This window comes from Electrona antarctica (genome assembly GCF_951216825.1).
Source record: "Electrona antarctica genome assembly, chromosome: 24".
NCBI lineage: Eukaryota > Metazoa > Chordata > Actinopteri > Myctophiformes > Myctophidae > Electrona > Electrona antarctica.
Genome location: NC_136803.1, coordinates 16302469 through 16322985, shown reverse-complemented (window position 1 = coordinate 16322985; position 20517 = coordinate 16302469). Strand labels below are relative to the sequence as shown.

The 20517-nt window shown below is 44.7% G+C and overlaps 1 protein-coding gene across 2 annotated transcripts in view; it reads right to left on the bottom strand.

Annotated features, from left to right (window-relative positions):
* The window catches only part of prkx (protein kinase X-linked), a 57244-nt gene that overhangs the window by 11910 nt on the left and 24817 nt on the right, over positions 1 to 20517 (bottom strand). For both annotated transcript variants that reach the window (XR_013789149.1, XM_079495526.1), the window contains exons 4-5: positions 13410 to 13529; positions 2422 to 2517 (exon numbers count right to left, since the gene is read on the bottom strand). Coding sequence is in view for 1 of the 2 variants with exons in the window: in XM_079495526.1 (XP_079351652.1) it covers positions 2422 to 2517; positions 13410 to 13529 (216 nt within the window). In the remaining variant the exon portion in view is untranslated. The remainder of the gene's footprint in view (positions 1 to 2421; positions 2518 to 13409; positions 13530 to 20517) is intronic.

The window sequence follows — 20517 nt, the reverse complement described above, 5'->3', positions numbered from 1 at the left end:
ACTTTCTATGACCATAAAGATGGGAAGGTGATTCACGGCAGCTTTAAGATGACACAGTGTGTTACTGTACCGGTGTTCTGATGAAATGTGATACCTGCCTCTACCAAGAGGCACCGCATTATGTCTCTGTCCGTCGAGGTGGGGAAACCTTGTATGTCCAAAACCGATGCTTTCCATGAAAACGGATGTGGGCTCTAATGTAGTTATTAAATAAACTCATCTGTTCTCTCTCGCCTTTAATTGCACCTGATTTACCTGTATATTGATTTCCAGCTCTGTGCTATTGTATGCTCTGTTTTATATTTTATTGTCTCTTTTCATTGTTTTATATTGCTATGCTCTACTGTCTTGTTTTCACTCTGTTCAGCACTTTGGTCAGCTTTGGCTGTTGTAAAGGTGCTATACAAATAAAGTTTGATTTGATTTGATTTGATTTATTATTGACTCACAGCAAGCACTCGTTAAGATTTTGGCTGGTTGTTGGTTCAATAGTTCGTCTCTGTCGGGTGGAAACCTCAGACGTCCGAAACCGTTACCCGCGTTCAAAGCTTGTCGATCGGCGACGTTTGTGTGATCAAGTTACAAAAAGCAAAACATTAGAGATAAGGTTTCTGCCTGACAGCAACAAACAGCAACATAAAACAAACAGACACAGTTAACCACTTAACCAGAATATTCAGAAAATAGCAGATCTACAAGCTCAGATCTGCTATTGTCGCTACTTGTGTGACACTCTGATAAAGTAGGGCAGTGGTTATCAACCCTTTTCATTTCAAGGCCCATTATTTATTCAGCATTTGAGCCACAGACCACCATTTGATGACATTTAGTCACTCAGACCCAAACCGATGAACTATGTTGTCTGGTTTTGAAGTGCTAATGGATAAGCGGTGAGGAAGTTGGTTTGAACAGCCTGGCAGGCATTCATACCGATGTTGATACTGGGGACCACCTGGAACCCCCTCAAGGCCCACTTGTGGTCCCCAGACCACCGGTTGAAAACCACTGAAGTAGGGCATTAACTCCTGAAATAAACCATAGAAAGTTGTAACGTGGAGATACAAGGTTTCTGCCAGAGACTGGAGACGGGCCCATAAAGTACGCCCGGCACGGATATCCACACGTCAGCAATTTTTTGCCAGAAATACAGTTTTTTTAATTTGCATTTAAATCCCTCCCTGTGCTCAAAGTGTCCCCGGTGATAATTTACAGGAAATATTAAATAAAGTAAAACAAAATGTAAATCAGCCTGATTTGGTATTAGCCTCACATTTTTAATTTCCTATTCTGTTTCAAAGCATGAATACATTATATTATTATAATTATGAACTCAGCACACAAGGTTCGGAAACGCACACACACACACGCACGCGCACACGCACACACACGCACGTGCACACGCACATGCACACACACGCACACGCACACGCACACACAGAGTGTGCTGAGCCTGTAATCGCATGGCATTCCTTGTGCCTTCCAGCTGTTCCAGTAATAGTGGTGTTGAACGGGCAGGGGGAACGTGTCGAGTCCGGATCATTAGTGAACCGCGGCGCGCTCCACAGTCCGCTCCGGCCTCGAGACCGTCTCTTTAACTCTAACGACTGAGCTAATTGACTCCCCCCCGTTAGAGAGCCACCGCCGGGGGCGTAACAGAGCCGGCGTGCATTGCGGGCCGCCAGGGACCGCAGGGGCCCCGGCCGTCTGGTTTTGAAGTGCTAATGGATAAGCGGTGAGGAAGTTGGTTTGAACAGCCTGGCAAGCATTCATAGCGGTGGCAGGCACACAGTGCAGAGCAGCTATAGAGTCGACTAAACCTAGGACGAAAAATGTTCGCAGACTACCTTTTTTCACTGACAAAAACTAAATGAAAACGACATAAAAAATGACGACTAAAACTAAGACCAACTATATTTACAATTTCATCAACAAAAACGAAACAAACAAAACTAAATCTCCTGTCAAAATATATCAAAACTTAAAAGCACAAACGCCAGAACAAGGAGTCTGTGTGTGTTTGGGCTGCCTGTGACCCTCTCTCCCCAGTCCCACCCCACCCTGTGAGCTTACTTTACTGTGACCCTCTCTCCCCAGTCCTAGCCTCGCATAGCCAGCCTTCATCTGCCTTTGCAATGCATATTGCCCCAGGCAGATTAAGTCTGGCCCCTCTCAATTGTGGGAGGACTTCACGGCCGAAGTGGTGACGAGCCAACCAGGGCCCAGTATGCAAATATGGGGCGGGACATTGCAGGGAAAAAAATCGAATACTGAGAGGGACGGGACTAATATCCATGCAGTGATATTAGTATCACTACGCGAGGCTACCCCAGTCCCACACCAGTCCCAACGCACCCCACCCGTGAGCTTACTTTACTATACTGTGAGCCTCTCTCCCCAGTCCCACCCCACCCGTGAGCTTACTTCACGTAGAAGTCCAAGTGTCGGGGGAACTCCAGCTTGCCGGCCAGGATCTTCTGGTAGATGCCAAATGGATTGTCGTCAAAGAACGGCGGATACCTGAGGGTCATGGGGGGAGAGAAGAGAGGAGGGGTTAGGGTTAGGACACCTGAGGGTCATGGGGAGAGCGAAGAGAGGAGGGGTTAGGGTTAGGATACCTGAGGGTCATGGGGAGAGAGAAGAGAGGAGGGGTTAGGATACCTGAGGGTCCATGAGGAGAGAGAAGAGTTGAGGCATATTCATACTAGGTTGACTCATCAACTAAAACTGAAGTATGAATAGGCCTTTAAGGTTAGAGTACCTGGGGGTCCACGAGCAGAGAGAAGAGGAAGGTCAACTCCAGCACGCTCTATTATTACAACAAAAGCTCCCAACCTCTTCAGGCCGTGACCTCCAAACATAACATTTCAACTGGGGACTGCCACCCTTATAAGCACAATAAGAATGTAGAGTTGTTGAGGCATTCAATTTAGAGTAGATCTCACAACAACACAAGGCTATTTTCACAATCTTTGCCTCTTTCTTATATTATTTGACAATTTGGCCAATGCTTGACTATTTAAAGTAGTTTGTTGATTACTTTTGATGCAGTAATGGTCTTTTTTTTTTTAGGCATTACAAAAAATCCTTAAAGGAGGTTATGCCATGAATCTCTCCTAGGTACTAGGAGAGCTTTTTTCTAAAAGGTTTACAGAAAGTGCTACAATTATGTTTTTATGTGGCCACAGCACACCCACTAGTTTATTAAGTATGCCTGGTTTTCAGGTGGGTGGCCACCTTAACAGAAGCCGCACCCACAGCTGTTGTTGTGTACTGTATGTCAAAGTATGATAAAGGGGGTGGGGATCATATTGTGATGTCATGTGTATCATGTGTATTTCGATTCAGCCTTTTGACTCAAAGGCTTTCAGCTTTCAGGAAGAAACAAAAATTACACAGGGAAGACATAATTCACAAAAAGTTAGACAAAAGTCTAACCACACCTGGGGGTCTATTAGAGTAATGTTAATGCATTACAACACCCCACCTCCAGCTGACCCCAGGCCGTTCCCATAATATATAAGGCAACACAGACAAGGTAGAAAGGACCAGGTCACTGTTCTGCTCTACTGCGCCGCTGACAGATTGGACCTTGTGAAACCTCACCTCTGCCAACACGCCAACCTACACTACCTCTGTGGTTCACTTCTGCCCAGCGGCCATTGCATTTCTGTGTGTGAAGGCGACGCAAAACAGTGTGTGTGTGTGTGTGTGTGTGTGTGTGTGTGTGTGTGTGTGTGTGTGTCCGCACGTTTGACCGGAGTTCACCGGTCGAACACTCCCTCTGGGCCGAGTGTGTTAAGCGCCTGTTTTCTGAACTTCTGTATCCGGGAGGGAGCGAGCGTGTGTGTAATGGCCTGTGTGTGTGTGTGTTTGTGTGTGTGCTTGGACTCGCCGCCCCCCAGGGACCTTCTATTCCTGCAGTTCCACTCTGTGGTGTGCGGTGGTCTGGTGGCGGTTGCCATGTTTGGCCTGAGTGATTTGCCTGCACACGCGTTCTGTCTTCTTCCTTCGCTTTCTCCCTTTTGTCTGTCTCTCACGACTGTTGCCAGATTTTGCAAGATAAATAAGTACAATTTAGGCTTTTAGCAGACGCTCTTAATCCAGAGCGATTTACAGTAAGTAAGAACAAAAACATGGTAATACATCAAATACATTCACAGTGACACACGCGTTACATGAACCACGCGGCCGGGATGATTTCCAACCCCTCAATGTCCAACCTCGCTGCCTCTGCTCCACACACCAGCTCATCCTACCTCAGCCCCCTCCCCCTCTGGCTGCTGTGCCGGACAGGCGAACACTCCACCTCAGTACGCATCGACAAACACCACGTCGTGTTGACTACACTACACTAATAAGGACCCATGACGGCCACCGCCAGCAACAACACGCCGGCAACAACCCGAAAAAGACATCTCTCTCCTATCGCACGGCAAACGCCACACAACTACGCTTGGTGAACGCAGCTAAAGCAGCTGCCTCGCATCAGTGCCACGGGTTCACAACTTCACAGTACACTGTGGAGGATTTTTGTATCGCATCGCGGGGCCGGGGGGACTTGAATTGACAAGTGCGCGAGTGTGTGTCTGTGTGTGTGTGTGCACGCAACAACACATAATCATAATTAATAACCCATCCGTTACTACATGTGCAGGGCACAATACTGGGTTTAAAAACACATCTGAAACATGAAGTGGAGTCTGTCAACTCCCGCAATTTCCTTCTTCCCATATTGCGCTGCAACGTAACTCTAGGATGAGCCGCCCGAAAGAAGCAAGCCCAAATGAGCAATTGCAATTAAGAAACAAGCCCCCAAAACCACAACCCACCAATATGTACAAGCAACTTTACAGGTCTGTCTGTCTGTCTGTATGTCTTTCTCTCTCACCCTCTCTGTCTCTCTCATCCCACCCCTCACACCTGGACAAGTCATTACCCACAGATGACATAACGGGAGCGGGCCCTACTGTAAATGCATCACATATGCAGCCCGACAGACAGCCGCATAATCGTACCAGAGAGCTTGTCACACCGAGCGGCTCGGCCGTGCCGGTTGAAATCCCCCAGACTGACTCTCCAGGAGGGTGGAGGGGAGGAGCGCCGTTCTCCTCTGACGAGCGGACAGTCCCGGCAGTGGTGTAAAGTAACTAAGTATGTTTACTCGAATACTGTACTCAAGTGAAGTTTTTTTTTTTACTTCACTGGAGATGTCCAATGTTCAGTACTTTTACTTGCACTGCAATCATTTTAAAACTTTAGTCACTAGTTACATTATATATTTTGATTATTACAAGGTCATGCAACCTTATTAGATGTGCTATTTTCTTTATAGATTTGAAAACTTGTGAAATGGGACATTCTGCATAATGACTAATATCCATCTACGTTTGGTACTTTTAGCACACAGATACTTTTGTGCTTTTACTCAAGTACATATTGACTGAATTCCAGACTTGCATTTGTACAATTGCAGTTTCTACATTGCAGTATTGAACTACTACTGTAACTTGAGTAAAAAAAAAGTGAGTACTTTTTCCACCACTGATGGACGGAGGATGCTGTCATAGCTTGGGTATCTGGGTCATTACCGGGGAAGGGAGGGGGGGGGGGGCTTGATAAGGCTGTTCAGAGCCATTTTCAGAGCACAGTCCCAGCCAGTTTGCAGGAATAGGTAACGAATGGTAGTCAAAACAAAGACGGCGAGTGAAGGAATACTCCTTAGCCAAAGATTTCCATTTCCTCTCCTTTAGGGCTAACGCCAAGCTCTGTAAACCACAGATTTAAGAATCATTCTAAGTCTAAGTGGAAGGCAAAGTCCACCTCACCTTCAACTAAGCAATAATAAAGTGGCCTCACACGGGTAGCCAAAATACCAATATTTTATTCTGGACGAACGGAAGTGCCTTATTCAGGGTAAAAGTCCACCCCCACCACAACAGACTTGAACAATATACAGTACAGTACTTGTATAGAGCTTGGTGTGGACAGCACTCAAAACAGCAAATCAAAGCTCACAAGCTTAGTAAAATTGACCAGAGTTGCAACTGTACTCTGACAATTTATTACTCCATCAACACCAAGGGCTCGATCTTGCGCCACCCTTATCCCTTATCACTAAACTAATTTGCCATTTTTTACTATTTTAAAAATAAATTTAAAATAGTTCAACTAGCCGATCTACATCGAGACATTGTGAGCTTGTAATCAGTGGGGTCTAAAAAAAAATCAGGATGGGACCCAACAATCTGGTATATGCATCGGGGAGCTAATATTACTGCTTCTGTTTTCCCTTTTTTGTTTTAGAGCAGGAAGCCAGGCGACTGCCTGTGAGTGACATGTTATAGCATGGCGAGACTGTGACAAGATACAGTGGAATGAGCCGTGGTGTAACTAATAACTAAAGTTTTCAAATAATTGTGGTGGAATAAAAAAAGTACAAATATTTGCCTCCTAGATTATAGAGCACCGAAGTCTGACGTCAATATCGGTAGAGGGCGCAAATCCACGGGTTCATGTACTTTTTATTTTAATCCCCATAGGGGGATTTTAGATCGCCTCATATAATAACTGTGTTTGAAAAATAAACATGTCATCCCGGCCGTTTCACTCATGGATATGAAGAATCAACTGACTGAGAGAAAACTCTATTGTTACTGCTACTGAATTGGTTACATATGACTCAGTGACTGACTGTCGCAAACGATACAGAGACACCTCCCTGACAATAACGCTGAGACAGCTTGTTTATTTTTGGACCACAATGCTTATATGAAACAATTTTAAGATGACCCCATGTTATTGTTAATGACGTCAGGACTTCGGCGTTCTATAGTGGAGTAGAAGTAAAACTACTGAACATTGGAAATACTCAAGTAAAGCAAATAAATAAAATAAAATAAAAATAAAATGGTACGCTTAGTTACTTTCCACCAGTGGGACTGAGCCAAGCCTGCTTCCCCCTCAATTCAGTCACAATGTTCCATTGTACAGAGAAAAATAATCGAACCAAAGAAATACAAATAAAATCCTACGACCACATTTGGAGCTGTACAGAGATGGATGTTTGTTAGTGTGTGTGTGTGTGTGGGGGGGGGGGGGGGATCTTTACGTGGAGTTTCGGATAATGTTAATAATGAACATCCATTGTTTTTTACAATTTGTGAACCACACACGCAATTAACATGTAAAGAAAAAACCAACAACATATTAATGACCTCTTAATTCCATGGTTGAGACATCAATTATAAACCTTATTGATTCTCTCTTATGGATTGCAACATCACTTCTGGGTTTCGAGACCATTTACCACTTTGAACCTGGTGGTGTCCCCTTGGGAATATAATCAAAACAATAAAAATAAATAAATAAAAAAGCTCTACCAATTTACGACACGTCACATGAGCACATCACGACATGTTGTGCCTTGTCTGTGTTTCAGCCTATGACTGACTAGTTTATGCTATGTGTATGATGATAGCAGTCATTTCAAACTGTAAGATATTGGGAGAAAAGTCCCGTTTAAGAAACCAAATAAATCTACTTAAATGGGGTCCATGTGTGATACAACCCTGGCTGATTAGTGTCTATAGAGTAGAGCTTAGAAGGTCTGGGCAGGCAAGGCTCAACTTCATTTGAATTTAGTCAATCCACAAGATTGATTCCGGGGGTGTTGAAGAATCTAAATTGGCGTCGAGAGACATTATTACTAAAATGGAGTCCCCCCCCCCCCCCCCCTCAAAGTCTTCTGGGACGTAGACCTTTAACCCATTCAATCCAGTTCTCAAAGTGGGGTCTGGGGACCCGCAAGTGTCCTTGATTTTTATTTATTTATTTTTACTTAGATTTTAACTTTAGATTTAAAATCTTTGCTTCAGTCTACAATAATTGTTGGGGTCCCTGACATGAACACGTTTGAGAACCATTGATGCCGCAACGGTCACACGTTTGTGAGTTTAAAGGTGCAGGGCTATTTTCGGTGTGCGACAACATCATACGACACAGTATAAATTGGGCTTTAGATACAGAGACAGAAAAGACACCCTCCCTCCCCCCTCTCCTCCCCTCCCCTCCCGCCAGCCCCGCTAATCATCCAAAGCTGGCCTGACTGAACCCAAGGCGAAGCGGCCCCGGCTTTTTCCTAAATACCACTGGAAGCCAAGATCCGTTTGGAAAATTGCTACCATGCATCACCTTGCTTCCACCTCCAATACGGAAGATTGGTTTATGTGTAGAGAGAGAGAGAGAGAGAGAGAGAGAGAGAGAGAGAACGATGAGAGAAAGTGAAAAAGAGAAGGGAGAGAGAAACTGAAAAGATAAAAGAAAAAAGAAAGAAAGGAAAAAAACAAACAAGAAAAATAGATATGGAAGAAGACGAGAGATGAGAGCAAGAGAATGAGAGCAAGAGAAAACTGATTTAGATGGCATGTTGCTTGCCAGGTGTATTTGTTGACCTGGCTGACATCCTATAGTTCCGATGCATGTACACATTTATATTTACAATGATACAATGTTTGGACTGATGCTACTGTGTATACTGTAGGTTTACCTGTGATCCTGGATTACTGAGGTACTACACTGTGCATTTTATGTATCTGTTAACCTTGCTTACTGTGAATCGCTCTGGATCTCTGGATCTAAATTCCTGAATCGTAAAATATGAGACAGAGAGAGAGAGCGATAGAGAGATGGAACCTCTTTCCTGGGTTACATAAGAGGAAAGGGGGATTGTGCAGGGCCAATGAATGAAGTGTCCCCTAAAACAATGCACTGTGCAGGTTAACGTAGAGACAATGGACCGCCTGTGGAAGTAACAAGCCATTACACCCAGCATGAATGGCTAATCCTGCTCCTCACAATACTCCCTGGATTAGGCAGGCGCACACGCAACGCACACGCAACACACACTGCACACACACGCACGCACGGTTTTCACAGAGTGGTTGGTTTTCACAGAAGGAAATCGTTCCCTTAAAAGGTAGAATTACTTACAGGAAGACCTTAAGTCATGTAATCATTCTCTCACTCACACACACACACATGCCAGAGCTGCGTTTTGTGACGCTATCTCAAGCACGCCACAGGAGGGGGGGCCCTGGGATCCGTTCGCAGCCCCCCCTCCCCCGCACTACCAGGAAGCAGAGAGGTACACCGCCATCCATCCATCCATTGGCTTTTTGAGAAGCAGCCGTTACATTCTTGAGAGGGGCACCTTTGACCAGAATAAGCGGGGCGAGATGCAGTCAGGTTGAGGCTTTTATGAAAAAGGGAGCTCTTTGTTCTGGGACCGGGAATTTGGGATGGGGAGGGCGGGGGTATGGCGGTACCTCGCCCTACATTACCAGGACAGGAACCACTTCAAAACCCCCCCCACCCCCACGTGCACACACACACATGCGGGCACGCACGCACGCTCACACGCACCCAAACTTTCCCTCCAAGGAGGTCACATTCTTCCGTCTACCGGAGGTCACGCTACCTTTTTCCTACCAGTACATTAAAAAGAAGAAAAAAAAGAAAGATGGGGGCATGGTGGAGGGCAGCCACACGTGTGTAGAGGTCCCATTACTTTGACACCTGAGGACACAGGTCCGGGGAGGGAGGGAGGGAGGGTGGGGGGTTTTCCCAAAGTGTTTAGCCACGTGCCACCACATCGTTGACATCGTTCTACAGCTGTGCCTACTGTGGGTTGCTATGGGATTAGAACAGACATCGGGTGGCCCTCTGGACTGACACTTAAAAAAACGCTGTCCGTCTTCCCCCTCCCGGCACGCTGATGAGACGAAGGCGCAGGCTGGAGGACGGCGCCATCGACCGCATGCTCCAACTTCTGACGAGACTAATGGGTCTCTTTTCAGCTACAAGAACGTAAAGTGAGAAGGATTTCACAGGTTCTGGCTGGCTCGGTTTCAGATAAGGACGGTCCTCAGAACATATCATATGGGCCCTGCTCACTACCAGGCCTGAGTTCAGGGAATTCAGAAGTGGTTGCACACTGGTATATGTTTTCTTCGCTGCGTTTTGCGGATCCGAAAGTAGTAGGCTATCACTACAGTAGCTGTCAGCCTGTCACCAACACCCCACTAGAAAAAAATGTATACAGACAAAATATACGGCAGCAGTGTGGAAACGTGATTGACATAAAGTGAGGTTGATTTCATTTTTAATTTCCTCCGAAATTAGCTCCGATATTTGGTCGAAAAAACGCACTAGTGTGCAAAAATCTTTAGACTTTTTTGGATGTTTCCAAAAAATAGTAGATCTACAAGCTCACAATGCATCACGTCGTAACGCCTTGCAAGCTTAGAGATCAGTGTACCCCCCCCCCCCTCTCCCTTAAGGGATGGGTTGTGTTTATAATAGAACCAATCAATAAGAACCATCACAGAACTTCACAGGTTCTGTAAAGCTTCAGCTCAAGGATCGGTTCTAGTTTTGCCCTTCATGGTGGAGAACAGCCAAAATACATCACATCACACACACTGCAGCTGCACGTTGGAGGATATCATGATGCAACGCTGTACCTTCCGCTGAGACGAACGCATCACGTGCCGCAGGCAGGATATAGTGCGCCTGCAGGCAGGAGATGTGATCGACTGCATGCTCTATACCTTCTGCAGGTGATTGAGTTGTTCGCTATTTAATGACTGTGCCTAGAACAAAATAATACCTCTAACCCAGCAGAGGCGTTCCCTCTGCACTTGGCATCCAACACAGCCTTCTGCATTTCCTACCGATGTGGCAGGCTGCCATGAATGTTCATAGACGTGTGTGTGTGTGTGTGTGTGTGTGTGTGTGTGTGTGTGTGTGTGTGTGTGTGTGTGTGTGTGAGTGAGAGAGAGGCCCTTTGTTGGATTACTTCCACACCTGGGACCTATATTCCACACACACGCACCTGTTTACCTAATAGTACAGCTGGCTGGTGATGTAATGATACGCTATATGAGCAACATTTGCGCTGGGCCACAGATGGCCGGCGCTTTGTTCGATATTTTGGGAATAATATCTTGTGGCCAGAGCCTTAGGTGGGGCCGAGCCTGTTCCCTTTCCAGATAAAACAGAATGATTGAGCATTATGGAATAGTAAGTCATAAAGTAGGACAAAGGCTATGGGAACCGAGTAGTTTCTATATTCCCCCCCCTCTCTCTCTGAATGCCTGATACATTATCCAACCCCACAAGTAGATGTCAAAGTGGGGGTCCAGGGACCACTCACGATTCTTTGGGGGGGAGGGGGTTCCAAATGGACACTTGACAGGTCTGTACCTCCCAGAGTGTACAAATGGAAACAAATGGACCCTTATAGGTCTAACTCTGAGAGTGTAGAAATGGAAACAAATGGGACCCTTATAGGTCTGTAACTCTGAGAGTGTAGAAATGGAACCAACATTTTGGAACATTACAGGTCGGCTCTCACTCTGGAGCTTAACCATAATAACCATAACGTTTGTCTGCATGCCTATCGGTATGTGGGGAATGATGGGAGGTCGGAAATTACGAGCGGACCCCAGGGAGAGATACGGTTCCTCTTACACCGACAGATGAGGATTCCCATGGTGATATTAGGCTACGTGGATGAGAAGAATCCCTTGGGACTCACTACGGGCTGCTATACGGTACATGACACATTCTCTCTGCTCCAGTCAACTTCCTCTGCATCCCACGAGAGTTACGTTTTTTCCCCCCCTCGAGTCGAGCGTGCGGAGTGTTGACACGGTGCATGTCACAACTCTCTCTGTCACAACTCTCTCTTCAGAGGGGGGGGGGGGGGGTTCAGTCATCTAGCCGGAGCTCAGCTGCTCTACATGAGACGACAGCAGTGCTGGAAAGAAATTAAGTACATTTACTTAAGTACTGTATACGTATAATTTTGAGGGATTCATACTTTACTTGAGTAATTCCAATTTCCAATACTTTTACTTGTACACCACTACATCTCGGATCCAAATACTGTACTTTTACGCCACTTACATGTACTGTAACCACTTACTTTGGTTAATTTGCAAACTTGGGAAATTCTACATAATGAGTGCTTTCTACGTTTGGTACATTTAAGTATTTTTGATACCAATAATTCCGGACTCTACTTTTTCCACCCGTGGATGACAGAAAGACATGCACACACAGCCACACAGCAGCAGAGACAGTGGGCCTGCTCCGTTTCCGTGCGACCTCGCGTCTATTGAGACGGATCGGCCACGCTCCCCGACGCTACCCTTGTCAAATCCAATTGCCTGGAGTGTCGCTCTCCCTGTTGCACAATGCAGTCTAGGGATTAAAGCAAAAGGAGATCCCCCCCCCCCCCCCATACATAAACGCAATATGAAAATATGAACACAACAGATGCCGCCAGCATCTTTCAAAATATAAGCTCTAGAATGCCACGCAGATATGGCAGATTTTACTCTGAAAAGCCCCGTCTTCCGTTCCCCCCCCCCAAAACCGGGAGGCATAATCTTTCATTCTTACCGCACGCTGGTCACGCTAAAGTCTCTCCAAACGAGGCATGCTGAAGTCAGAAATTAAGACAAAACATTGTCCGTCTGGTCAAAACCATGGAGAGTTCCCTAGATTAGGAGATACGAGCCATTCTTTTAGAGCCGCAAACAAGGAAGTGAACGGCACGGCGCTTGCGCTAATCAACAAGGAGTACATTGCAGACATTACATTTACATTTAATGGCATTTCTATCTCTGAGACCCCAATTTATATTGCAAAATCAATGTTAATGTAAGTGTACAAATGGAACCAAATGGACCTGTTAGGGTACCTGTGGTTCCATTTGTACACACTCTGAGTTACAGACCCATAAGGGTCCATTTGGTTCCAAACTATCATTTAGCTAGGGACCCCCTGGAACTCCCTCAAGGACCCCTGGGGGTCCCCGGACCCCACTTTGGGAACGACTGCCACAGAAGACATGCATGGCTTAGATGGAATCCAAATGACTGAAATCAGTGGGTGACTGTCTGACTAACTTTAGTCCACTGCCACAGGTTGCTGTGGTGGAGGAGGGCTCCCCCTGGTGGTCCAACTCTGAGGGTGGGAGGGGGAGGCAGTGGTGTAAAGTAACCAAGTACACTTTTGAGGTATTTTTTACTTTACTGGAGTATTTCCAGTTTTCTACTCCACTACAATTATTTTAAAACTTTCAGTCACTATAGTAACTTTGTAGATTATTTGAAAACTTTGAGTCACTAGTAACTTTGTAGATTGTGAATATTATTACAAATATACATACAGTAACCACTTCAACCCTATACATTTGAAAATAGCCGATCTACAAGCTCAGAATGCGTCGCGATGCAATGCATTGTGAGCTTGTAGATCTGTTTTTTGGGAGTGCAAATACGTTTTCCACCATTGCGGGAGGGAGAGGGAGGACATACAGTAAGCACGGTAACGGTACGTACCCGGCCAGCATCTCGAACACCAGGATGCCCAGGGCCCACCAGTCCACCGCCCGGCCGTGACCTTTGCTTTGGATCACCTCGGGGGCCAGATACTCGGGCGTGCCACACAGCGTCCATGTCCTAGGGAGAGAGAGAGAGAGAGAGAGAGAGAGAGAGAGAGAGAGAGAGAGAGAGAGAGAAGGAGAATGATCCCAGGATCAACGCATAGAAGAAGTGTACTGTACATCCAGAAATCTCGTGATCACAATATTTTCCAGCTGTTTTATACAAAAAATTTCTCTGCTTTCTGGTGTTTTTTGGACGAAAACAAGCCACATTCAACTGCCCATATGGAATGGATATTGGCGATAATCGACTCAACAAGACTCTACTGCAGGGGTGCCCGCACTTTCAAAATGACCAGCTCAACAAGATCTACCCACCCTAAAAATGATTATACCATTGCTGAAAATAGTTTCAAATCACACCTGGGTGAGGTGAGGGTAGCCTGGTTAATAAACCAGACCGAATCAGCCGTTGGCAAAAAAAAAGTTGCCTACCAGCGGATTACGGTCTGGCGAGGCTCAGTAGCACGCCTCTTTCCTACAGCAGAGAACAGGTCGGACCAATCGGGACACGGTATGCAATATAGGCGGGCTTTGGTACAGTGACGTTCAATGCTTGAGACCTTTGACTGACAGTAGCTCTGACCAATTGCGTCGAAGAGAAAATGTTCCCCGGGAAATGAAATCCAAGTGGAGCCAGCCCAGACTGATATACCGCGACAGTGTTGTGTGATATTAGTCTGGCTTATTAGCCAGGCTAAGGTGAGGGGTGCTCTTATCATCGTACATCATCATGCCCTAACATGTCGATTTGACAAAAATAGCCGATTTGCTCGTCCACATATGACGTAAATTCTCCATTCATTGTCAATGGGAATTTAATGTTTGTGTAAGACAAAAATATACACTAATAGCTGAATATGTACCTGAAGCAGCTTTGGAATAGCGGAGCTGGCGTTACAAAAAAAACAAACACATCCATCCTCCCCCACCATCCATCAAACACAAGTGTTGGTCAAACCACGTGACTTCCATTGGAAAAGCATTGAGGTGGCCATGAAACACGGACGGCACAGAGCATGTTCGTCTGATATGTGTGTACAGGGCCTTAGGCTTGGCTGAGCACAGCACAGTACAGTACAGTACAACACAACACTTCCTTTTATGTGTGGTGTCTGCAATGATACAGAGATAATAATTACAGTAACCAATAACACATCTGACAAAGGCATCATGCCTGCCCACTGGACATCTTGAATTAGGCTACTGTATATGCGCTACACATTTATAATGAAATAAAACATATCAGTATGCATACAACATTAATTATTGCAAACATATCTAATTAAGAATGAACTACGTTGCCTATGAATTAAGCCTAGTGCCCATTGTTAATCTAGACATAATGTCTTACAACAAACTGTGGAACAATATAGGGCCTGCCCTACATTATGAAATAAACATCAGCATTCAGTCTCTTGCAGTGTAAATATAAGCAATGCATCAATGCACTTATAATAAAACCAACCTCCATTCCTATAGTTACATACAGAGAAACAAAGAAACACTCGCTCCCGTCGTGCTACTGTCAAACAAACACCATTGCCGACGTGCACAAACACTCAAACAGCGTTACAAAGCACGACATCAAAGAGCACATTCCACGATCGATAGGTAAGGCTACATAAATAAACGGCATTTGAATAGTAAACACAGAACTTACATTTTGCATGAACCCACACACACTGAAGATAAACTTGAGCACAACTTTTGGAGCAACAGCTCTATGTGAACTGGACTGTCACTGAGCACACTTCGCTTCTGACTGACGGCCAAGCTACACCAGGCTTTTCTTGCGCGTGCCTAAACGCGCGGCCCGCGCGTGCGTTTTTTTAAATAGGAATGGACCTAAATTAAACGCGCGAGAAAAGCCTGGTGTAGCTTGGCAGTGAGAAGGGGAAAAGTCTCGTTTATTCACTAACTACGTGCAGGTTCATTCATTGTCATTGATTACCCGCAGGTGCATGCATGCACTCAATGACCCACATTGAGACAGGCCCAATTTGATGTCAATCAATGAAGTCACCTTAATTCAAGTGGCAGGTTCCTATTTTCCCTTTATTTTTGAATGATATATATATTTTAGGGGCACGTCATGTGATCTACCTGCACAGCCTTTGTAATCTACTGGTAGATGACAATCTTCCAGCTGCTGTATCATTGGCAAAGGGCATCTATAGACGATGGGTTCCATTTCCGTCACCGCTAAACCCCTTATCCCTAAACTTCTTTGCCCTTTTTTTTTTTACTATTTTGCAAAACATTTTTGAACAGTCAAAGTGGCCAGTCTACAAGCTCACAATGTGTCAATGTAGATTGGCTAGTTGAACTATTTGAAAATATTTTTCAAAATAGTAAAAAGGCAAAGAAGTTTAGGGATAAGGGGTTTAGCGATGACGAAAATGGAGCCCGATGTTTTAGCTCTGGCAGTCAATGACTTAACTCGCTCATACCTGTATCATTACAACATTACCAGGCTGAATACACACATCTGATCACTGAAAAAACGGTCCCATGGAATAAAGCCATTTTCATGAGTGTAATGATGGTTTAGGTATCATTCAAAACCTATGTTGGTATAAATTATTATCATTCTAAACCTATGTTTCTACATACAGCCAACCAGATGAAGAAGTTGCAGATTGAGGCTTTAACTTTTGCTTTAATGACATTTCTGAGACCATTCATGTTCAATGGAAGATGCTTCTGAACATTTACGTTTTAACTATATTAATAAAGTACCTTGATTTTATGTCCACCGTCTAACTTTTCTGAGTGCTCGGATGCTTTTCATCTGAATTTTCAGCAGTCCCTTTGATCTTTGAAGCACCAGTCTACCTTTTAAACTTTTCTACACCTCCATTGAGCACCTAGTTGATTATAGTTTTTGGCTATGTATTCTTTTCTACTGCTACTTCAAATACTCAAGTACTACTCAAATACTTAAAATAACTACTGTAATAACCAAAATCTACAGGGTCACAACATGTTGCAGGCACAACGTGTTGTTGTGAGCGTGTAGATGTGCTGCTGTCTGTGCACAACGTGCTTCCATAGACGACATGCTGGCTTCCATAGAGTCAAAATGACTCAAATCAGTCATGCCGACTGAGAACTAAGAACATCGGATCAGTGAAGAAATAAAACATAATGAGAACTAAGAACATCGGATCAGTGAAGAAATAAAACGTAATGATCACATTTGCCTGGCAGTCTGCACAAAGCAGCATCTGCCAATCCTTAATACTGTTAAAGATGAACAGTTGATGTTTACTCGGGAAGTGAGCAGGCAGTCACCAGTTACTGTGAAGAGGAGACGTTTTGAGTCACAATGACCTACTCGAGTCGTAATCATTGATTACCGTCAAACTGTATGTTATATACCGCTGCTGTTGGATGGAAACGTCATATGTCCAAAACTGTTACTTTTCAGGATTCAAATCCAAAAGTAGCACATCTACAAACTTGAACTGCGTCGCTTTGTGCCACATTTCCAAGTTTGTAAATCTGCTACTTTTGATGCTTTTGTGTGATGCCGTAGTATATGATCAGGTAGGGTACTCATCAGAATCGCATAACTCTGAGAGTGTACAAATGGAACTAATAATGTACCCTTCTGGGTCCATTTGGTTCCAGTACACACTCTCTATAAGGATTCATTTGGAACCCTCTCAAGGAACACTGTACCTGGACCCCACTTTGAGAACCCTTCAAGTAGGACATAATTTATGAAAAAACATGCAGATGAGAGGTTTCTGCCTGACAATAATATTAGTATATTTTGTCACATGTCTAAACCGAGGTTGCCCGTTGAATGAATCAGGTTGCCCCGCCCCTGTTTTCCACCCAGCTGCTGTGTGACATCTGCATGTTATTGACGTCGTCCCTTTGATCGTCGATAATTCCCAGCCTGCGTTTCCCATCCCTCATGCCGTAAAAAAAAGGGTGGACAGGGGGTCTCCAGTTACACTGGTGGGTCGGGAGGGACCCGTACCATTCCACCTGCCACGTCTCAACTTATAGATGGATAGATAGATTCACTTTCAAATATGTTTGGGGTCATTTTAACTACTCAGGCTTTCGTGTTTCACCACAGTTGCTTGATTCGGCGCGCACGCACGCAAGCGCACACGCACGCGCGCACACACACACACACACACACACACACACACACACACATCGGGAGCATGCAATTAGGGGTTCAGAGTCTTACTCAAGGACACTTCGACACTAACTCTGGGGCAGCCCGGGGTGGAACTGGCATGGGAACCACTCTACGGGCCACTCTACCATTAGCCTCGGTGGTACCCAGGCTTTTATTTTCGCTCCTATCGGCTCACTGCCACGTTACTGCCTAGTAACTTCAAACTCCTTTTTAACCACGTTCGATTAATTGAAAACACTCGTCCTTGGTTCTGCCGACTGATATTGTCCTTCTAATCAGCTTGAGGACTGAGGAGACTGTTTTTTATATATACTGTATATACATATATATTTTACATAACATCAGTGACAGACATTATATAAAAGGTTAGTTAGTTATGTAAACTAACATATACAGTATATATAAAATGAAAACGGTGATTGAAACTGATTTCAATCACTTTTGTTCCCCCCTCACGTAGCACTAGAACCCTCCAGAGTGAACATCCTGATGAAGAGCCCTCTTCACTGTCTGAGTGTCTGTCACTGATATCACCTGCTATGGATAATCACCCCCCCGATGCTCTGCGCGTTGCCGTGACGACGCTTCATTTGCATGGAAATGACAGGAGAGAGAGAGAGAGGTGCTGGGGGGGCAATCAGAGGATGAAGTGGTGAACATAAAGTCCCACGTTCACACAGCAGGGGTCACTGTTGTGCAGTGTGTGGAGTGCAGGGGCTGCAGCTACAACTGTTTGAAGCCCACCCACCCTGCCCACCTCCCCCACCCATCTCCTGAAACAGGCTGCAGCCTGAACCAAGTACTTGTCTCCGAACACCCCCCCCCTCCGTCTCAGGCAATTCCGCTGCCCTCCATTTATATAAGTGGGTCACTTGCACATCAGAGACATATCTGCTCCCCATCTGGTTTTCACTTTCCATCGTGTCGTGTGTGTATGTGTTGGGGGGATGTAATCTTACTACATTGTGTTTACATGTCACCGGTTGGACCGAGCTCTCGTGAGAAATGCCTCGTGTGAGGGTAGGCTGGACGTGACACTGATGATATAGACACCATCTCTGTCTCTCTCTTTTCCCACTTTATTTCTCTCTCTGCTGTCTCTCTTTCTTTCTGTCTCTCTCTCTCTCTGTCTCTCTCTCGGGGGCAAACTTTCCAATTCCGCTGAGGTCAGCGCAGGGGTCAGCCTTGGCGTACATCTAATTCAGATTGAATGACACAAATCGGGGGAATTCTGTCCTTGAGACTCGACGTGGTGCCTCGGGAGGGGGGTCCTCGGGGGAGGGGGGCAGGGGGGTGGTAATTCCCTCGATTTCTTCGACCGCCATCTCACCCCTCTCCTTCCCACCCAAACATCCATCGTTCCTTCTTCTCTCCGAAGAACATCCTTCTCCCATTGGACATGCATGGCGGGAGCCAAGCTCTCCTTAGCCGAACCACCAATCGGTTCAGTGGTGGAAGAAGTACTAAGTAGCCGCTACATTAAGTTTACTTGAGAACTAAAAGTACAAAAGTACAAAAGTATTGGCATCACACTATAATTAAATGGGTTGGCCCTCTGGCCTGTCGCGTGTTCGAGTCCCGCTCATTGCGACCTTTGCTGCATGTCTCCCCTCGTCTCTCTCCCTCCTCCTTTCCTGTCAATCTTCACTTGTATCCATCAATAAAGGCAGAAAATACAAAAAAATAATCTAAAAAGAAAAACTATAATTAAATATATAAAAATTACACATTATGCAGAATGTTCGATGTTTTCAAAATATCTACAAGCTCACAGCGCTTGTAGGTAGTCAATTTTGAAATTGCCAATGTACATACACTAGAATTTCGCGGGCCTTCGGCCCGCTCATCCTAACGCGATGCGTCGCAAATGGGAAGAAGGCAATGGCAACCCATGATGTTTTCATTTATGCATTTGCTTGGAAAGCGCAAAGTTGCCAAGCTGGCTGAGTGGCCCTGTTTGGTTTTGTGTATGTGCGTATGAAAGCGAGCATGGCAAGGCGCAGGAACAGTATACTGTACTGTACTGTACTGTAAGTCTTTGTACTGTACTGTAGTCATGTGTACTGTACTGTACTGTTCTCTGTACTGTTGTATTAGTGTTTTTTTATTATTATTATTATTACATGGATTAATATTCTGATGTACTGTACTGTACTGTTCTCTGTACTGTTGATATTATAGTTAGTAGTGTTGTGTTATTATTTATTATTATTATTATTATTATTATTACATGGATTAATATTCTGATGTGAGCTTTCTTTCTGTACTGTACTGTACTCATGTGTACTGTAGTGTTCGCTGTATTGTTGATATTATTGTTGTTATTAGTGTAGTGTTGTTATTTATTATTATTATTATGATTGAAAGAGAGCATGGCAAGGCGCAGGAACAGTATACTGTACTGTACTGTACTCATGTGTACTGTACTGTTCTCTGTACTGTTATTAGTGTTGTGTGCTTATTTATTGTTATTATTATTATTACATGGATTAATATTCTGATGTACTGTGCTGTTCTCTGTACTGTTGATATAATAGTTATTAGTGTTGTGTTATTATGTTTTATTATTATTATTATTATTACATGGATTAATATTCTGATGTGAGCTTTCTTTCTGTACTGTACTCATGTGTACTGTACTGTTCTGTACTGTTGTTATGATTAGTGTAGTGTTGTAATTGTGTATTATTATTATTATTAGCGTTTTGTGGCGTGTGTGTGTGTGTGTGTGTGCCATTTCAGCTGCATCGCGAGGCGATCCAAAATCCCCCCCCCCGCGCACGCACGCACGCACACACCACACACACACGTGTCTGCAGTGACACTGCGTTGTACACAG